The sequence below is a fragment of the Trachurus japonicus genome, chromosome 13 (genome assembly GCF_045865225.1).
Source record: "Trachurus japonicus isolate A0001 chromosome 13, Traja_1.0".
Taxonomy (NCBI): Eukaryota; Metazoa; Chordata; class Actinopteri; order Carangiformes; family Carangidae; genus Trachurus; species Trachurus japonicus.
In genome coordinates, this window is record NC_140919.1 from 28,165,979 (window position 1) to 28,184,761 (window position 18,783).

The window sequence follows — 18,783 nt, forward strand, 5'->3', positions numbered from 1 at the left end:
CAGATATGAACCCCCTCGGTGGTGTAAAGGACTATGGTTTCCAAAGGAAGGTGAATATAAGGAAGCATAACGAAGTTATATAACAGAATCCCGCGAACATTTTTTTTGCTGATATCAGTAAATGTTAATTACTTTGCTCAGACTGCACAAACACTAGGATGTTGGACGTTACAGGGAGTGAAATGCAAATGCAGATCCCACTGTTTTGATTGCATAACAAAAGCAAACTTTTCTTACTCAGATTTAATACATATTCTGGTGTATTTTCTCTTCATTGACAGTTTCTCTAAAATTAGCTTAAAGGTCCAGTGTGTAAAATGGGGGAAAACCGTGACATCTAACTTTCAGATTCTAGATTGCAGCGCTCACTCGCTCGCACTCACCCCTCCCGTCTGCAAAGTGATGGTGGCCTCCGAGGACAAAAAGAAAACGCGTTTAGCGTGACTGGGACGACTGGGAGTATTTCAGGAGCATGGAGCGATGAGGTGAGGATCTAAACCATTTTGCGATATGTCTGCTGTTTCCTACTCCTTCTTCTTTCCTTCCGCCTTCTTCTTCGTTGGTTAATTTATGAACTGGCTGACTGGATTTTCCGTTCAGGCTGTCGTACATGGCGGCACAAGATGGCGACACCCTCTAAAGCAAGACCCATGCTATATGCATAAATATAAAAGAATAATTATAAAGCTACGAAAAACAACAAATTGTATTTTATAGTGCTTATTCACTTACACAAATATATACATATTCAGATTTTGCCAATAAACGTTGCCAATTATTACACACTGGACCTTTAAAAAGAGTCTGTGTCGACTGCTTTCCTGCCATCTGTGGCAAAGCAGCTCACATCTGAACCACTGTCGCCAGACTGTGTGTTGTTGTTGTTTTGGCCTGACTTTAAACCTTTTGGGGTCAATGTCTGACTGTCCATCTTTGGTCTAATAGGGATTTATAACATTTGTTGTAAAGTTTTTTATTGCACTTAATGTAATGAGTTGTCAACCTGTCTCTGCTCTGCTCCATGTGTGAGGAGAGGGGGTTACGATACTCGCAACAGAAAGCACCATTGCAACTGAGAGCAAAGACAGTAGAGAACTACATCTGAGTACGACCATCCACTGAAACCTGAAAAAGGTTTTGATTTTCAATATCAGGATAAAGAAAATGTATAGGAAAGCAAAAAATAGTTTTCAAAATCTGACAACTTTGGAAATGGGTGATATTATAAAGCTATTTACGTCTCCGTTTTGAAATTAGCACAAGCAGCTATGTCAGAATCAAATCAAGATCATTGTTGGTTTCTTGCCAAATAACTTTTAACGACTCTAAAGCTTAATGAAGAAGGGGGATAAGACCACAGTCTACGTATGGAACCAGGAACAATGCGATTGGTTCCTGGATCAACTAATGGCAGCCACACTTCAAATCAGCAGTGAGTATCTATATACTATCGCTTCTACTAATGAAAGTGCAAATGCTGGGTGCAAGCATTTGCACCAGGTTAACCGGGTTCCTGGTTAACAGCCAGAAAGTCAAGTCAAGTCAGGTTTAACTGTCATCACAACCATGATCTACAGTTACAGTGTACAGCAGAGACCAAACAAGTCCTGGTGCAACACAGACAGGTAAAAAAAATAAAATACTGATACACAACATAGAACGCAGACTGGGCCAGAGAAAATGTCTGCATGAACAGACGGAGGCTCTCCTGCTTAAGAACAGAACCATGATACAACATCTCACTATATGGAGGCCAGTGTTGTGATAACATACTGCAAGAGACACGCTGATCACACACACACACAGCCCTGCACCGTCCACATACAGGTGTTCACCTTTTGAAGATAGTGCATGTGAGCCTGCCTGGCTGAAATGGACTAGAGCGGGTGAGGAAGGGTGGGGGGGTATATGGAGGACCCCCTGCTGTTGCCATGGTGAGGTTGCTAACAAGAGTGGCTTGTGCTTGAATGAGTACAGCAATCACTGTGCTGCCCAGTTTTACAGCCAAATAGTTCCTTCCCAGCGCTGCTTTTAGAAAAGACGCCTCCTCTACCAGCCTGTGTGTGTCTGTTTTACAGATCATCACAATGACAAGGGACCTAGATATGAACAGTTTTGTTCTGTGAAGATAAAAATCTAAAAAAAAGAGATAAGAAATTGGGCTGCATCATGAGACGCTTAAAAAAAAACAATGCAATGACTTTGATAATCAGTGTTAAACATGGAGTGGGAATAGAAATGCTGCAATGCATTTTACATTTTGATCTGCAATCTGGATGTTGCACGACGAGGCCATATTGGGATTGAATGGTATACTTGGTCAGCACATGACTGATGAACTAACACAACAGGTTTTAAGAAGGAAGAGAACAGATTATGTTTCTCATAAGGGCTGACGTGGTCGCTGACTACAACAATCATTTCAGTGATCTTGCTTCCGCAGAGAGAGAGAGAAAGAGAGGAGCTCTGTTCTATGTTAAGACCAGCACTCAACCACTAGCAAACATCAGACAAAGATGGATCTCCATTTAAGCCCTTATAAGACACTGTAATTGCTTTACTGGTTTGCTCAGAGGAAGCTGTTGTGTTATTATCCTTGCTGTTATTGGGGGGCGAAGGGACCCACAAGGAGCCCCGGGAATTATATGGCATCTTCCAGAAACTGCTAAATATTATGCGACCAAACAGATTGTGTTTAAAAATAAATGTTATTTAACACTTACACAAGTAACTGGAAGGGATATTTTCTATTGCTATGACTGAGTTCCTTTATTTTGATTGTTATATAAAAAAGGGGCTTTACTGAGAAGCAGCATCACTTTATGGAGTCGTACATTTGGGTGTGGTCTGACACAAACTGCCCAAACCAATCAAAATAACTAGAAAAAGGATCATTTTTTAAGTGCCTCTGGGTCACGAATAGAGACACGAGCATACACATCTACCTGTAACTGCAGTGAGTTTGCGCTGCCAAAAAAAAAAAAAAAAAGGGAAAGTCACACAGCAGCTTGTTATGGAGAGGTGGCAGCATCTCTCCAATGGGAATGTTAATAGCAAATAATCCCAGGCAGAGGGACCTCATCCCGAAGGGCTTCATGTATTTTCCCATGTGAGCTGTTCAGAACTTACATGACAGCCTGCGACCAGGATGGAAAACTATATTTCACTCATGACAGTCCCTTCGTTTTGGTCCCACCCCAAATATGGCGTACATTCAAGAGTGAACACTGTGGTGAAAGGTCAACGTGAATGCCAAGGAAAAGCTGCTAATCACTGGATAAAAATTCTGTGACAGTCCCAGTCGCTGGTTTGAGATTTTTTTTTTTTTGCACAGTATCTAAACAGCAGACACACAGAGCGTGTTGCTCTGTGACCACATATCCTTTGAATACCCTTTAAAAATAGAGGGGAAGTATTCTGTGTTTTGTTAGCTGCTGCAAAAGGAAGTAGCTCTTTGTGAGAGCTTCAAAATCCAAAGGGGTTCAGTGATATTTCAGGCAGCTGGCCTGGTGTAAGCTAGGTGCCCTTGACATAAAGGTGGGTATTCTTTCTGCAGCTACACCACCGATGTCTATATGTGGTGAGGGGGGATATATGAGATGGTTAACACCCTGACACGCGTCTTTATGAAACACCCCTAGAACAAAAACCTGCACAATGCTTCATAAATCCAATCAACTCAAAGTCCTGTCTGCCCAAAGAAAAAAAAAACCCAGACGCTGCCACAGACACAGGAACACATCAGCTGGACGAACCAGGCTAGCCTGACACAGCACATTTTGCAACAGTGGACTGGCCACTGAGCTGCCTGTTACACAGTTTCATTAAGAGCAAAACTGGACAGGTCGGCCAGGGTGGAGGGGGACAGAGAAGGTGAAGAGAAGGAGGTTAGGGTGATGGAGGAGAGATACACTGGCAGAAAGGAGGAGGATTGGGTGCAGGGCAGGCTGGGTGTGGAGAGGGCTGGGTGGCCTTGCATCAGATGCATCAATTATTGATCAGCTGGAGGACAAGGCTACCATGCACACTGGCTGCTGGCTGGAGGAGGCAGAGGTGAAAGTCTAGGAGGATTTTTGTAGGCAACTCATTCATCGATTACATTTTTTTTTTTTTGCATATTCATGTAATCTATCTATCAACCAGGAGTCTGCACCCAACCCCCCCCCCCCACCCTTTTACGTCATTTGTCCCCCAGTGTGTCCTCCATCCCACATCACGGTCAGCCTGTGTGTCCAATTGCAACCCTGTCCCAAATGAGTTAGGGGAGATTAGCGCGTCTGTGTCGCCTTGCCTAGTTGCAGCTGCTCTTTGCACATGGCAGACAAATCTGGGAACCATTGGAGGGGAGGGGCAGGAGGGGAGGAAGAGGGGGGGTATTATTATTTTCTTCAAAAGCATAATAAGACATAACTTTGACCTATCCCTGCTGCTGGATGAGACAAAAAAAGAGATGCCGTGTGTTTTAATCATCTACTTACATGGTCCGGGTTCCGCTCGTTCCCAGGCAGTGCCGTGCGTAAAGACATGTTCGTCCCTGAGTGAGCTCCGCGGTCCAGGAGGGAAAAAATTAGGTAGACTGTGGGTGTGTGTTCACACTGGGTTTTATATTAAAAAAAAACACCCCCAGATTATCCTGGCTGTCGCTACCACACCAGGGTCCGTGTATCAGGGGGAAAAAAACAGCCTCACTTCTCATACAATCCTCATTGTCACAGTCCGTGAAGGCAGCACAGATCACCAAGACAGTGATCCAGCTTAAAATGATGCGTTTAAAAAACAAAAAAACACAAAGTGGTAAGCTAGAGCCACCTCATGTCTGTCTGCTGTTGTTGGTACCAACCCAGTCTGATCTGAGGAAGAAAAAAACAGCCCAGACTGAACCCCCCACTTAGCTTTTCACTTTCCCCCAAATCCCTCCCTGGCGTTATCGTACCATTTCAGGAGACACTGGCTCAGTCGTTCACAAAACAAACCCGATGGTACTTTCAGCTGCATCGTCCTCTGAAGGGAAAGTGAGGAAAACACACGGCCACTGTGGCATCTGGTCTGGGTGAGCAGCTCCCCGTGTCCCCAGGACCACCACCACGAGCTCAGTTCAGAGAGAGAGAGAGAAAAAAGGGGGAGTTTGTGTTTTTCCTCCTATCTAGCTAGCGTGATTTTGCTGGGTGACGAGGGTCACAGCGGCGGCTCCCACGGAGAAAGTGTCGCGAAAAAACACACAGGACCAAGGAGCCGTCTGAGAAAACATGTGAAGGCACCGAGGGGATGCCCGGCCGGGGCCTTTAGGAAAATAAATCAATGGTAAACTGCGGTTGTATTGAAGAAAGCGGCGGATGTTGCAGCCTCCCCCCCGTCCGTCTCTTCGGGCGGCTCTTCCTCTCCGTCCAGTCCGCCCTTCAGCTCCTCTCGCTCGGCTTAGCTTGGTTTAAAGTGCCGTAGCGGTGAGCAGGAAGTCGCCGGCGTCGGGTGATGAGCGGCGGCGGCGCAGCACGAGGAAAACGATGTCTGCTGCTGCTGCACCGGGTCGGAAACATATCATTTGTTTGAGTGTGAAGGAGGAGAGAGAAGACGGGATCCCCTCCACCTCCCGAAAAACACCGTGACAAGAGAAAGAGGGAGGAGAGGGACGTCAGCGGTAACGACAGGCAGGGCTGCTGCTGCGTCGGGGCCGCGCAAGCGCACACACGCGCGCTTTTCTCTCTCTCGCTCTCGCTCACGCTGCCTTCACGTACACGTCATAAAGCCGGTATTTAGAGGTGACTTGATTGGGAACTGAAAGCACATCTAACTGAATAACGACTGACATTTATGTTCGGATAAATAGAAAGAACGGGGTTCTGTTATTATCATCATAACTTGTCTTGAATTTTACTTCCTGGAAAATAACAGTCTGTTTCTTTCTCCCTAAAATATCTTTACCGCCTCCTGGTGGCCAAAACCTAACTGTCCTCCTATTCATCATTATTCATCATAACGATTAACGTCAACAATAGTTAGTAGGTTAATAATAACAGCAAATTTCCCAAATTATTTAAATCTATCTATCTATCTATCTATCTATCTATCTATCTATCTATCTATCTATCTATCTATCTATCTATCTATCTATCTATCTATCTATCTATCTATCTATCTATCTATCAAGAACTCACAACACAAAGGAAGTGTTTCTGGGGACACTTGACTTGAGAATTTATGAAGACAAGTACTTTTTCTATTCTGTCACACATCCTGTATTAGATTCTTTCATGCACAGCAACTGTTCCTTATCAGGAGGCTCTCTGAGTGTCCCCAGTTATTAGCAGCAGCAGCAGCAGCAGCAGCAGCAAACATTGTGAACAGTCCTCTTCTCTGTAACTGGTTAATTGGTTTTAGGAGCTATTTCCTTCAGTCTGCAGACTAGTTGATCATTCTTCTTGGACCAACACATCTCTTCCATTTCAAATGCTTTTCATATTTTCAAAGACAAATCTTGTGTCTTTGTCACAGTGAGTCTAACTCTACAGAAAGCACCTCTGCAGAGAGGAGACATCCATAAGCTCTGCCAACGTCACAGTTTCACATAAACATACAACTGTGGAGCAGGACAGTCCTGTGTCAAGGGCCACCGCATGTTAAGTGCTGAAATGTGAGTAGGCTACAGTGAAGATCTGTCTTTGGGGTGGTTTAAAGAGGCCTCCCACACTCATCAACCCTCTTTCGTTTGTATAATTAAATAATTACATTTTTTAATAATTTTTTCACAAGAAGCTGCATACTATCATGCAAAGTACAGAATGATTTGTTTTGTTGATTTTGGATATTCTGGAAAATTAATAAATTGATTACAAAAATAAAAATAAAACACCATATTTCCAACAACAACATAAAAGCATCCGTCACCCACCCTTCCCCCATATTCTTAAAGGCACAATCACTGCATTCATGGAGACATGCAGCGGGGTGTGTGTGTGTGTGTGTGTGTGTGTGTGTGTGTGTGTGTGTGTGTGTGTGTGTGTGTGTGTGTGTGTGTGTGTGTGTGTGTGTCAGAGAGCACGAGAGAGACCTCCTACCAGGAAATCTGCTTCTGCCTCATCTGTGTTTGTTGGCCTCTGGATTTACGATTAAGCGTATTAAAGACCATTCAACCAACATTCGTTCAGAAGCTACAGGAGTAATTACACAGCAGGCCATATTACCACAATTATAAGTATTAACACTACAATACTGATTACTCACTCACTTCCATACTCAGTTTCATTAGATGTGGTATAGAACATCTCTGATGTGGTGTTAAAACATAAACACTGGTGGTGCCATTTTTAAGATCTGGATCGAAACATTTGAAAATTCAATAACATATCCTATCCTTAACCCTTCTGTCACGAGAGGATTTATCAAGCAAAGTCACCAAAAGCAGCAACTGTGCAGAGGAGAAGCTTGTTTCTGCTTCATTTCAGGTGTGCTCATAATCAGCTGGCTCACCTGTGATCTCACTTCTCATCACAGCAGGAGAGAAAACAGAGCCCCAAAACTCATCAGCATGACTCAAACATCTGTGTCTTCACACCAAATTCCACTTCACACTTTTCAAAAGCTCTGTGAGAGTGGGTGGGTGCAGAGCTTCACCTGTCAGAGCTCAGGGGAGGAGGTGAGGTAGAGGAGATAAAAGAAGGGCCGGGTGTGTTTTTCACAGACTGTAGGCTACTGTCGCACATGTGAATGTCTTTTTTTTTTTGCCAGTTGTTTATTTTCTTTAAAATGTTCTTTCTTTTTAAATTATATTTTCATGATATGATGTGTATGTATGTCTGAGTGTATTTGACAGATCCTGAAATATTGTCTGAAACTGTCTGATACCTAGCCTGACAAGCCAGACTATATCACTACGAAGCAAATATTTTTGCTGCCGCTAGGGTGCGTCTAGATTTCTAGGCTATCTGACACCTGCATTTGAGGCAGAAATCTGTGGAAGCAGATCATAAACTGTACCAATTGAGTTACTTAGTATATTTTCCTGAGGTAAATGAAACGGTGTAATTAAGGAAATGTGTTTTTTTTTTTATCAAAGCAGAAAGGAATTATACAATCATTTATTAATGTTTTCTGTAAACAGGATCAACAGAATCCAGGTGAAAGCTTTATACATTAATTCATCACCTTAGTGGCTGCATTAATAATGTATGTGGCTTTTCTTTATTGTTTTTGAAGAGTTAGGCACAGCAATGCATTGACTTTTGTTTGTTTACAGAAAATCATTTGTTCCTCCATTCCGCTATCCATTCATTGACCACCTTCCCTCATTCCACAAATGGTTAAATGGCTCTTAATGTGCTCACCAGCTAAAGACTCACAGAGAACAGACTCTTCAACAGAACAACCAAACAGACATTGACACATTTCACATGTGTGACCAAATAATTAATTGTGTAATTTTGATGTTTTTATCCTGTCAAAGTCAAAAATCTCCAGGTCCTGAATCATCTGACTGCACTAATCCTTATCATCAATGATGCAACTCCTTTGTCTCTCTCTAAGATGCCTAAAAATAGTTGTTTGTCTAATTCCTGAAGTGAGTTTGTTCCAGAAAAAGACAACTTACACCCAGCGCTACCATTATGATATTATATCAAACTACTTACTGTCGTTGATGGGGATAAAAAAAAATAGGCTGAAAAAGTTCATTTTTGTATAAAATCATATTGTATAAAAACCATCCCCGAAACAGCATGGCCTGAAATCTATACATTTAGGCCTTTATGCAATGATATGAATAGGTAATTTGGTTGTAGATGTTGTGGACGAGATCAATCAACATCAACTCCTCACTCACACTTCAATTAAACCTGATCATTATGAACCCCATCAGGGTATGATTTAATGACTGTTGTATTAGACTGCATTTTCTTCAGGTGACACTTTTTCAAAGTGAGAACACGTCATATTGTGACTAAATTAAACAAATCTTACCTGGACTGATCTGGACCGGTTGGAGCGAACCCAGGGCCTCATCCTTCCCTCGCTCCTCTGCTCCTCTGCTTCCTGGTTATGACTGAGACCTTCAGTGACCTGAGTCCCTGCAGAAAGGGCCGATACTGGAATAAGCAGGTAAACAACACGCAAGAAGATTTACTGTCATCGCTCGGAGAACAGAGGCAGAGAAAGAGCTTTACCGAGAGAGCAGAATACTGCTGCTGCTGCTGCTGCTGCTGCTGAGAGAGAATCGATGCTGGAAAGAACAGCAGCAGTCTATATTTCCATGGACTGCGGAGCTTGTACTGAACACTGTGTTACAGGGAACACCGGCATCATTAGCAGCGCTGTCCGGTCAGCTGTGCATAAACCAATTAGAGGAAAAAAATACTGGATGTGGAATTGTCAATACATCTAATGGTCTATGGAAAAGGAAGGGAGGGGAACGAGTCTGCTTCTATTGCTTTCTACATCTGTGGTTGGTTTGTGTGTGTGTGTGTGTGTTTGTGCCTGTATGTCTGTATGTGTGTGTGTGCAACAGTTAGTGATTTGTGCTGCTCAGAGCACGTCAGTGGAGATTGATCCAGTCAGTGGCTCACACTGACCCTGAGGACTTCAAAAGACAAACACATGCATGTATTTGTGTACTCTGAGGCTTGCGGGGACCTTCATGGCGTGTTCATGCTGATTCACAAGCTTAATTACCACAGTTACTCAATCCAACCCTGACCCAAACCTCAACCTAATTTAACCTTAATCCTAAAAACCAGGAGCTGAGCCTCAGGGCATGAGGGACAGGCAAACTCACTTTCTAAAATGCCTTCACTCATATTGGTCTAAAGCAATAATACATGAGTTCACATACACACACACACACAAAGTGTTTTCTGTACAGCTAACCTCTCTGATGTAATTTCTCAGTGGGATTAAAAACATTTCAGTCACTGTGATGAAACCTGAAGCTCCACCTGATTTACTATGTTGTACTAAGAGGTGGTTACTTAATGTTTGTGATGTTTTGTTTCATCATTTTTTGCACATTAAGCAACAAATGCACCTCACCAGCAAATTCATCCTGATTAGCCCATTGCACTCTCTCCTTACATTCTCCAAACGGTGTAAATATAAATAATCTGTCTTCAAACAAAGGTGTAGGCCTACCTACTAAAATAAAGTCATTTTCTAAAAATGTCCTCACTCTGAGGTGTAAAAACTATATTAGAAAAACTTGTCTCCTCTTTAAATTGGCAGGAAGCCAGTTGTGCTGACTGTTGTCTTTGCCAATCCCCCACACTTCCTCCCAGATGCCCTGGGCTGTAATCTGGGATGGATTACAGCCAGCCTGACCTACTGTACAGTCCTGAGGCTGCACAGACAGCCGTGCAGCAGACAGCCAGTGTAACAGGCACACACTCACCTCCTGTCATTCTGTCATCTAAACTCCAGATCTCTATTATGGATGTCTCAGACAATTCAACACAGAAATATTCTCCATTGTTTTTGTTGTCGTTTTTTCTTTACTTTTTTTTTTTTTTTTTTTTTCTTAGCTTCTTAGGCTATACAGCTAGGTTTTTAGTCTCTTGTATTCAGAGCCGTACCTCTCAAGTGGATCCCCTTCTTGTCATTTGATCTTGTCCTCAGGTTACAGTTCAGTTAGGCCTGGTTGCTGCTGTGGACCAGTTGACTTTAGCTTGTGAAGTGAGACGCGTCGGTGTGCTCCGACACTTCTACAAACAGCACTACCCTCCTGATGGAGACATTGAAAAAGTATGGTAGACTGCCATCTGTTGGTCAAGCACTACGAGTTGATGCAACAGTTTTATCATCACATTATAAAGGTGGCACAGCACTAAATATATTATCACTGGCTCTTCCAGAAAACATCAGATGAAAGTTTACAAATTTTCATCTTCAGTGTGTCTGAGAGAAATTGTGGATTAGAAAAACATGGAACAACTCTCTTGAATAAAGTCTATATGGTGGCTAACCACGTTTCATACATTAGGACTAAAACCAGCTTCCAATCCAACTAGAGCTGGCAATTTGAGTATTAGTAAAGTAGCCTATTTCTTTAATGAATTATTATTTTATTGACAGTCATAACACATTGAAACATTTACATGACCAGAAGCTGCCAGCAGGGGGAGCCTTCTCATCTTTAAATCAGCAGGAGCAGGTGTGTTAGGAGCACACCACCTGCATGTGCTTTCTTCCTGCAGTGGGAATTTGTTGTTAGTTATACTGCTTTTGTTTTATCATATTGAAAAATGAATATGTTTGATAACTTCCCTATAAGTGAAAGGTGGTGGTCTTACTGAGCTATCAAGAGACATGGCTGAAGTGTAGCTTGAATCTGTTCAGTGAATTCTATAGGAGCCTGCCAATATGTTCTCAATATTTCTTGCCACATTTTTACTGTAGCTGTTATTCACATCAGTTTTCGCTAACCTGGTCAGAGGTTTCCAGGACAGACTCACAGCCTGAGGTCCACTTACAAGGTTGTTTTCCCTATAGCAGAAACTTTCCAGGTCACCATGCAACCATGTGTACCCAGTCCGTGTCCCATTGTTGCCCTCCCTCTGTAATGGACACATTGATGTTCCAATATCAGACTATACAGTTACAGCAATTTGTGCAACACTGTCCATATAGTCTATTGACCCACTCCATATGAATGCTTATGAATAGGGGAGACTGGGGACAGTTGCAACACTTTTTACATTTTTCTCAGTTACTCAGAGACTATTTGGACTAGGCTCACCAAACTTTTATAGATTAAACATACATTTGTCAGCTAATTAGTCATACCATTTAAAGATGGTTACATATGACACATCAATCACAATATTCATTTGAATGGAAGAATCCAGACGTTGCAACTGACCCCAAACGTGGGGACAGTTGCAACACGGATCAGGGACGGTTGCAACATATTAAACATACTACATTAAATTTCACTATTTAACTTTTGATTTTTGTCTCAATAAGCAAAGTATTGCTAAAATATGCATTGTCTTACAATAATACTATAGTATTATTTAGTTATTTAGTAATATTTATCAGAGAACAGTTGGAGTTTTGTTTTGCATAGAACATAGGCCTTGAGTCAATGTGCAGAGGTTAATGAAACTCAATAGCTCAGTGTGAGACAAGAAGAATGGAACTATTTGCAATAGCCTACAAGAAACTTTTATAAACATGTACTCTACTTTTGGATGATTTATTTACTGTATGACATCAAATAAATTTACTTTTCTCTAATTTTCAAAGGAAAATATATGTGGCTACGTCTGTCCCATAGAATAAGATACAACTACAAATTGCATATTTCATTATAGGAAGTTATCTGGAGAATTATTTTGAAATCTTAGTCTCTCGTGGTTTAATATAATTGGCTGTTCTGTTCATCATGAGGAAAAAAATAGATATATTGTGCCTATTTTAAGCTAAAAATGTTTCATTTTATACATTTGCATTTGCATAGTGCTTCCATATTCAAATGGTAGTTGTTGCAACCGTCCCCACCCTGTCAGTCATGACAAAACATCATGTACTAGCTAGACACAATGACACTGACACATGCTAACCATGTCATTTGATAGTCAACAAAACAGTGATTCAAACTAGGTAGGTTTGGATTAATTCATACAAAAGGTCAGGACAGTATGACAAAAATACAGCTCATGAAAAAAGCTACTTTCATACCCTTAAAACAACTTTGTCTCAGTACAAGCGCAGGAGCAGATGCTGAATATGTCTTTTCTATTATTGGTGGGTAGAGGGTCTAACTGTGAATGTGCAGTGTGAGTGTCATCACTCTAGCATGTTTCTGATTGGAGAAATAAGGCTTGTTGCAACCGTCCCTTGTTGCAACTGTCCCCAGTCTCCCCTACATTTATGACCATGTCATTTCTGCAGGCTGCAGAAACTAAGCACATTGTCACAGACACAGATTGTTTTTTGTGACAATTCAAATTTTAAGCTCCGAAGAGGCCTGCAGCATTTGGCTTTAGATGATGAAACGTCATTATTTATTTAATGTATTTGATATTTTAGATATATTATCATAATTAACAATAATATATTGTCCAGTCACAAGTTCCCATGTGCTGATGAATTAAATATTAGAAGTTGTAGAGTGTTGGACAAAACAAGTGATTTGAGGAGAGTAGAATTTAGACAATAGGGATTTTCCACTATGGTTTAATAGTTTTTAGACCTTATGGAAAAATACACTATTAGTACCTTAATCAAACATGAAAATAATCATTAGTTTCAGTTCTAATAAAATTTGATTAAATTGTCTTGCCTCTAGTCAGTTAACAACTCGTGTTAGCAAGGCAAAATGGATATGAGTGTTTTATATAGAGCTGAAATCAATTTGCTGTCAAGTGACACCAAATAAAATTCAATTTTTTAATGGCCAATTAGTTGTTTCAGTCACTTAAATGAGAATATTTGCGGCTTTGTTATCATTTTAATGATGATAGATAGACCACTACTCATTAACATGTCAGGCTCAGACACAGTCTTCTAGAGAGGAAGTCGTCTGGACATGGATCCACTGAGTGCAGTTTGTCAGGGTGCAGAGGAGACAGTAAGCAGTTGTGTGATGCTTCAGAGACGTGAACCTAACCGCATTGGTTCGACCAACATGTATCTCCTGTTTCTGACATTGTTCTGAGAAAACCTATTTGGTAACCACACCTTCCTCTGACTGTAGCTTAAAGAGCTGCATAGACGTCTACAATCTCAGTTTTCAGCAAAACGATCCTGTAACAAAACCTGACTTCAGTGCCTTCTCGTCAGTGGTAAGTCTTGATTAAACCAATTATACAGGTCTGTCAAAGCAAGAGTAACACCTGAAACATTAACTGAATAAGTACTGAATATTTAATTACAAGTCATAGTACTATTTAGATTGTGGCAGTGCAGTGTCCTCAAGTATTGTAAAAATGTTAACTTAAAAAAATAACTTTGTTTACATGTGTCAAAACCAGCAAAGTCAGTCACGTCATCATTGTCATCAATTAATTTTTAACCTTTTAACTAGACAAATCTTTTGACATTTTGATTCAAACCTGACTGAATTTCACCCCTCTCAGTAGATTACTGTACTGTCACTTTACAATACAATGGAAATGTATCTATAAGCCTATAACGGGGGAGCTTCAGATTTAGAACCAGGTTTATCAAAAAAAAAAAAAAAACTACAATGAAGAAAGTGTTTGATTTGATAGATTTTGATGTTTTACTGTATTTAATCTTACAGTGATCATTAATCTATGTAGCATTTTGCAGAGATTTGATACTTCATGTGGTGATTTTAAAAGAAAAGAAAAGAAGACCTGGGTTAGCAGTTGTCAATAATTGTACCTGTAAATTCAAAGAATGAATTGTTACTTTAAATCTGAGGTATAAAAATAACTATTTATCAGGGAAAAGACAACGCAATCAAATATATGACATCAATGTAAATTCATGGAGTATATCTGTTTTTTTGTTGTTGTTTTTTGTGTATGTGTGTGTGTGTGTGTGTGTGTGTGTGTGTGTGTGGCCCTGTCCAATGAAGAATTGGTGTGATTCGATTGAAAACAGTGACACAATGCAGGACTATACCAAAGTGAGTGAGAAACAAACTGTGTACCAACAGTGGAAGTGAATACTACAGTGTTTAATCTCCTCCATGCTCCAGGTGCGTTTTCTGCTGTAGATGATGATGCTGGCAGCTGTAACTCTGGCCTCTCTGAGCCTCTTGGTGTGGGCATCAGACCTCTGCCCCGCAACCTGCAACTGTCTGGACAACTTGACCTCTGTTGAGTGTCCGCCCCAAGGACTGGACGTGATCCCCGAGCTGCCAGAGGACACAGAGAGGCTGTATGTCTCTTACAACAACATACAGGAAATACGCAGCCGCGGGCTGGAGAAGCTGCAGGTATGAAACATACAGAAAAAAAAAGAAAAAACTGCTGATAAACTGCTCAGGGACTCTCACAACAGGAAAGTCCCAAACTAAATGCTGCTTGCGCTCAACTGTCTGTCTATAGCAAATTTCCTGTGGAAAGACAGAGCCTTCATTAAAGACCCACACTTGTGGTTAAGCAGGGTTTGACATATTACACATATAAGTGACTTGCACTTGTGACCTGATACACTTCAACAAATTAACCCCACTGTATGAGTAATATCTTTGGGGAAAATGGAGGGTTACTAACCATGAGACACCCACAGACAGGCCTATCATCCTTTTCTGCAGCCAATGTAAATGCGTAACTAGGTGAGGCTACAAAAAGACAAAGAAGAGCTTTAAAATGACAGTTCAGTATTTTTGTAAAGAAGCAAATGTAGTTTCTGAGGTTAGGCGAGAGGATCAGTGCCACTCTTGATCTACCAGTGCCCCAAGTCTATTCAAAAAATATACCTCTGTTATTTAATCTGTCAGAAAACACTGAGGGATACAATAAATTACATTTTAATGCCCAACTATTTTTGGACAGGCCCAGTTGTGCAGTTAAGAATGACATACTACATACTCCCTCTATTGTCCACAATATAATGAGCTGCTGCCTGGCCATGCTGTTGTGTTCCCCAGATATGTAGTTATCTACACCATATACTGTAGACTCCCAAGAATGTACTGTGAAAAGTAGTGTAAAAGTCATAGTCACTTGTTGCTGGAAAAAAGAAAAACTAAGAGACCCAGGTATCCCAAAGTGTTTCTTTCTCTTTTTTCCCATTTACTTATAGTCCTCTACACAGAGCTCCCTATAGTGAGTAGTCATGAGTCATGAGCAAACCAAGGTGGTTTCCAGTCCTTATGCTGAGCTGAGACAGTGAGAGTGGTATTGATCATCTCATCTAACTCTGTGCCCTGAGGCCTATAATCATCTCTAAGAATATCTAATTATCACTTTATTACAGAATTGTTGCCTTTCAAAACCACATTTCTAAATCATCTTCTTAATCTAAAACACCTCAGTGTTTACCTGGGCTTCCAAGACATTAAAGAACATTTCTTCCATGGTATTTCAATGCATTTATAGATAAAAGACTTTCCTGTCCTGTAGGTCTTGGACCTGACGAAGAACAAGCTGAATGACTTCCTGTCCCTCAACCCTTGGCCCAGTATGACCAGGCTGTCCAAGCTCTTCCTACGTGACAATGGTCTGAGGTCTCTCCGGCCCTTTCAGTTCCTAAACTGCACTGCTCTCACCTTACTGGACCTGAGTGAGAACCTGCTTGAAAATTTGCCGGTCGGATTCCTCTGTGGATTAGTTAATCTGAAAACACTCTATCTGAATTTTAACAGGATTGGCGTGTTACAGGCCGGTGGACTGGAAGGGGCGCTCGTCCTTGCTGAGCTGCACCTCAGCCATAACAACATGACACAGATACAGGAAGGTGTTTTTAAAGACTCCACAGCATTAGATAATCTTGTTCTGTCACATAACAGAATCTGCAGGGTGGATGAGAGCAGCTTCAGTGGAGCGACTAATCTCCAACATCTTGACCTGAGAGCTAACCGTCTGCTCACTGTTCCAGTCGAGGCACTGAGGAAAGTAAAGAAGCTGAAGTTTCTGAGTCTGAAGATGAACAGCATCTCAAATCTTCCAGATGACTGCTTCTCTTCACTAGGGCTGTTGGATTATCTGCATTTGAGCAACAATAAACTGACCACTGTGTCTGAGGGATCACTGACAGGTCTGGCCATGCTGCGTGAGCTGGACCTCAGTGACAACCTCATAGATTCTCTTCCTTCGAGGGTCTTCAGCAACCTGACCAACCTTGAGTCTCTTGATATGTACAGGAACAGGTTGATGTCCCTTCCTGTGGACGTATTCAGTAACTTGACCAACCTGACACAGCTGCAGCTGGACAGCAATCAGATCTCTGTCCTTCCAGATGGTCTGTTTGATTCTCTGCCCAAACTCAGCGACCTACAGCTGTCATACAATCGCATCGTGGAGCTCCATCCTGCTGTGTTCACTGGGCTCAAGTCACTACAGAACCTGTGCTTAGACCACAACGCTCTGAGAGACCTCCCCCGAGGACTTTTCGACAGGACCAGTAAGCTCCGAGAGCTAGACCTCAATGACAACCACATCAGCTTTACACATCCCTCAGTCTTCAATGGTTTGGTGAGATTACAGTCACTGAAGCTTTCTCATAACCATCTCTCCTCTTTACACTCAGATCACTTTAAAGAGCTCACCGGTTTAAAAGAGTTAAATCTTGATGGAAACAATATCGATAAACTCCCTTCAAACCTGTTGATGAATCTAGTGAATCTCACAATGCTGGACCTGGGTAACAATTCCCTCTCAGAGCTGTCTCCAAGTGACTTTGCAGGGTTACCCCGCCTTAGAGAGCTCTCATTGAGCTTCAATCAGCTCTCTGACCTTCCTTTCAACACCTTCCATCACCTCCGCTACCTCCGCAGGCTTCTGCTGACGAATAACAGCCTGGGTAGTTTACACCCTCAGCTCTTTGCACATATGAAGCTGAGAGAGTTAAAGCTGGATGGAAACCAGCTGCATCACCTGCCACGTGATGTCTTTCAAGGACTAACAAACCTCCAAAGATTGAGTTTGAAGTCCAACCAGCTCAGAGCAGTGGAGAGCGGGACCTTGGAGCCTCTGGGGAAGCTGAATGCTATCTACCTGTCAGATAATTTGTGGGACTGCACCTCTGAACAAGTTCTCTACATCAGCTGCTGGGTCAACACGAACACAAAAAAAATAGGGGATCGGCCAACTTGCTCCTTCTCCTCTTCATCAAACCCCAGAGCTCTGTCAGGGCCAGCAACACGCCCCTTCATGTTACAAGATTACTGCATTGCAAATGCTGCAAGTGGTTCACCAGCTTCATTTCCTCTAACACTCGGTCTGCTCTCTATTTTTCTCATAGCTAACAACCAAACATGAAATCCTTTGTAGTGGTTTCATCCTCTGTTTTTTCTTTGCTTCTCATTATTTCATGTTTCCTTTTTGTTTTAACCCATCTGCCTCCTACTCTTAATACGTACACTGTAATTTTCAATTCAAAACTTTTTGATGAGATTAACTCAAGGACATTTATACAAACCTGTTGACATTGGTTTTGTATGTGTTTTGGTTTCCTAAGGAGAAGGTCACAAGTGTGCTTGTGTGTGCATTGCATTTTGACTGTATTTCATTCAAAAGGACGAAGATTTTAAACTGTTAAAGCTCATTATACTGCATTATGAATGTCAATAAAAAAAGAGAAAGATTCAAATTTCAGTGTTTATCCATTTGACTCAGTCACAAAGCTGAGATATAACAAATACACACTCCACAGGAAGAGCTAGAGAATATTCTTACAAAATAACTCAGTATATCAGTTTTTCTAATGCACACAAGGCAACTTTGTTTCCAAAACTCACAGTTGTCTTTCAGTAATTTACTGATATTCAATATTTTGAAAACAAAAAAAGGGAAGCTCTCTTCACGTGGTTTTAACCACTATCAGACTTAAATAGGTGCTTGAAATTTCTGGAAGAAAAAAAGTTATTCAATAAAGTCAGACTGTCATTATCCTTCATAGATCAGAGTAAGAATTTAACAGCTGCCAGTAAATATCAATCATGATGTGTATTCCTCGTGGTTTTTACGTGATTTTCTTAGTTAGAGATTTTATTTCACTCAGTGACAATATATCTGGACAGTCTGTATCAGGCCTTCAAGTTCATAACTGTAAAACGGCTCACCTCAAGCTCTTTAACCTCTGATTTCACTACAAACCAATTCATTTGTTTTTCCAATCTCTCCATATTTTCCATAGCAGGCACAAGGAAAACATCTGCTCTGCCAC

At 41.4% G+C, this 18,783-nt stretch overlaps 2 protein-coding genes across 7 annotated transcripts in view; one reads left to right on the forward strand and one right to left on the reverse strand.

Annotated features, from left to right (window-relative positions):
- The window catches only part of mark4b (MAP/microtubule affinity-regulating kinase 4b), a 64,771-nt gene extending 55,603 nt beyond the window's left edge, over positions 1-9,168 (reverse strand). For 5 of the 6 annotated variants that reach the window (XM_085795738.1, XM_085795736.1, XM_085795739.1 and 2 more), the window contains exon 1: positions 4,479-5,658. In XM_085795738.1, coding sequence (XP_085651864.1) covers positions 4,479-4,526 — 48 coding nt within the window. In that variant the 5' untranslated portion in view covers positions 4,527-5,658. Of the gene's footprint in view, positions 1-4,478; positions 5,659-8,949 lie in introns of those variants that run through there. The other variant, XM_085795737.1, reaches the window with a different exon arrangement.
- A 5,395-nt stretch (positions 9,169-14,563) lies between these two features.
- On the forward strand, positions 14,564-18,204 carry LOC146976166 (uncharacterized). The gene is made up of 2 exons (XM_085795744.1): positions 14,564-14,887; positions 16,020-18,204. The coding sequence occupies exons 1-2, from the start codon at positions 14,666-14,668 to the stop codon at positions 17,874-17,876; spliced, it is 2,079 nt and encodes a 692-aa protein (XP_085651870.1). The 5' UTR covers positions 14,564-14,665; the 3' UTR covers positions 17,877-18,204.
- The last annotated feature ends 579 nt before the right edge of the window (positions 18,205-18,783 follow it).

Coding starts and splice junctions, on each gene's coding strand:
- LOC146976166 (XM_085795744.1), top strand. CDS start 14,666: ATGATGATGCTGGCAGCTGTAACTCTGGCCTCTCTGAGCCTCTTGGTG. Junction 14,888..16,019: donor GCGGGCTGGAGAAGCTGCAG/GTATGAAACATA, acceptor CCTGTCCTGTAG/GTCTTGGACCTGACGAAGAA.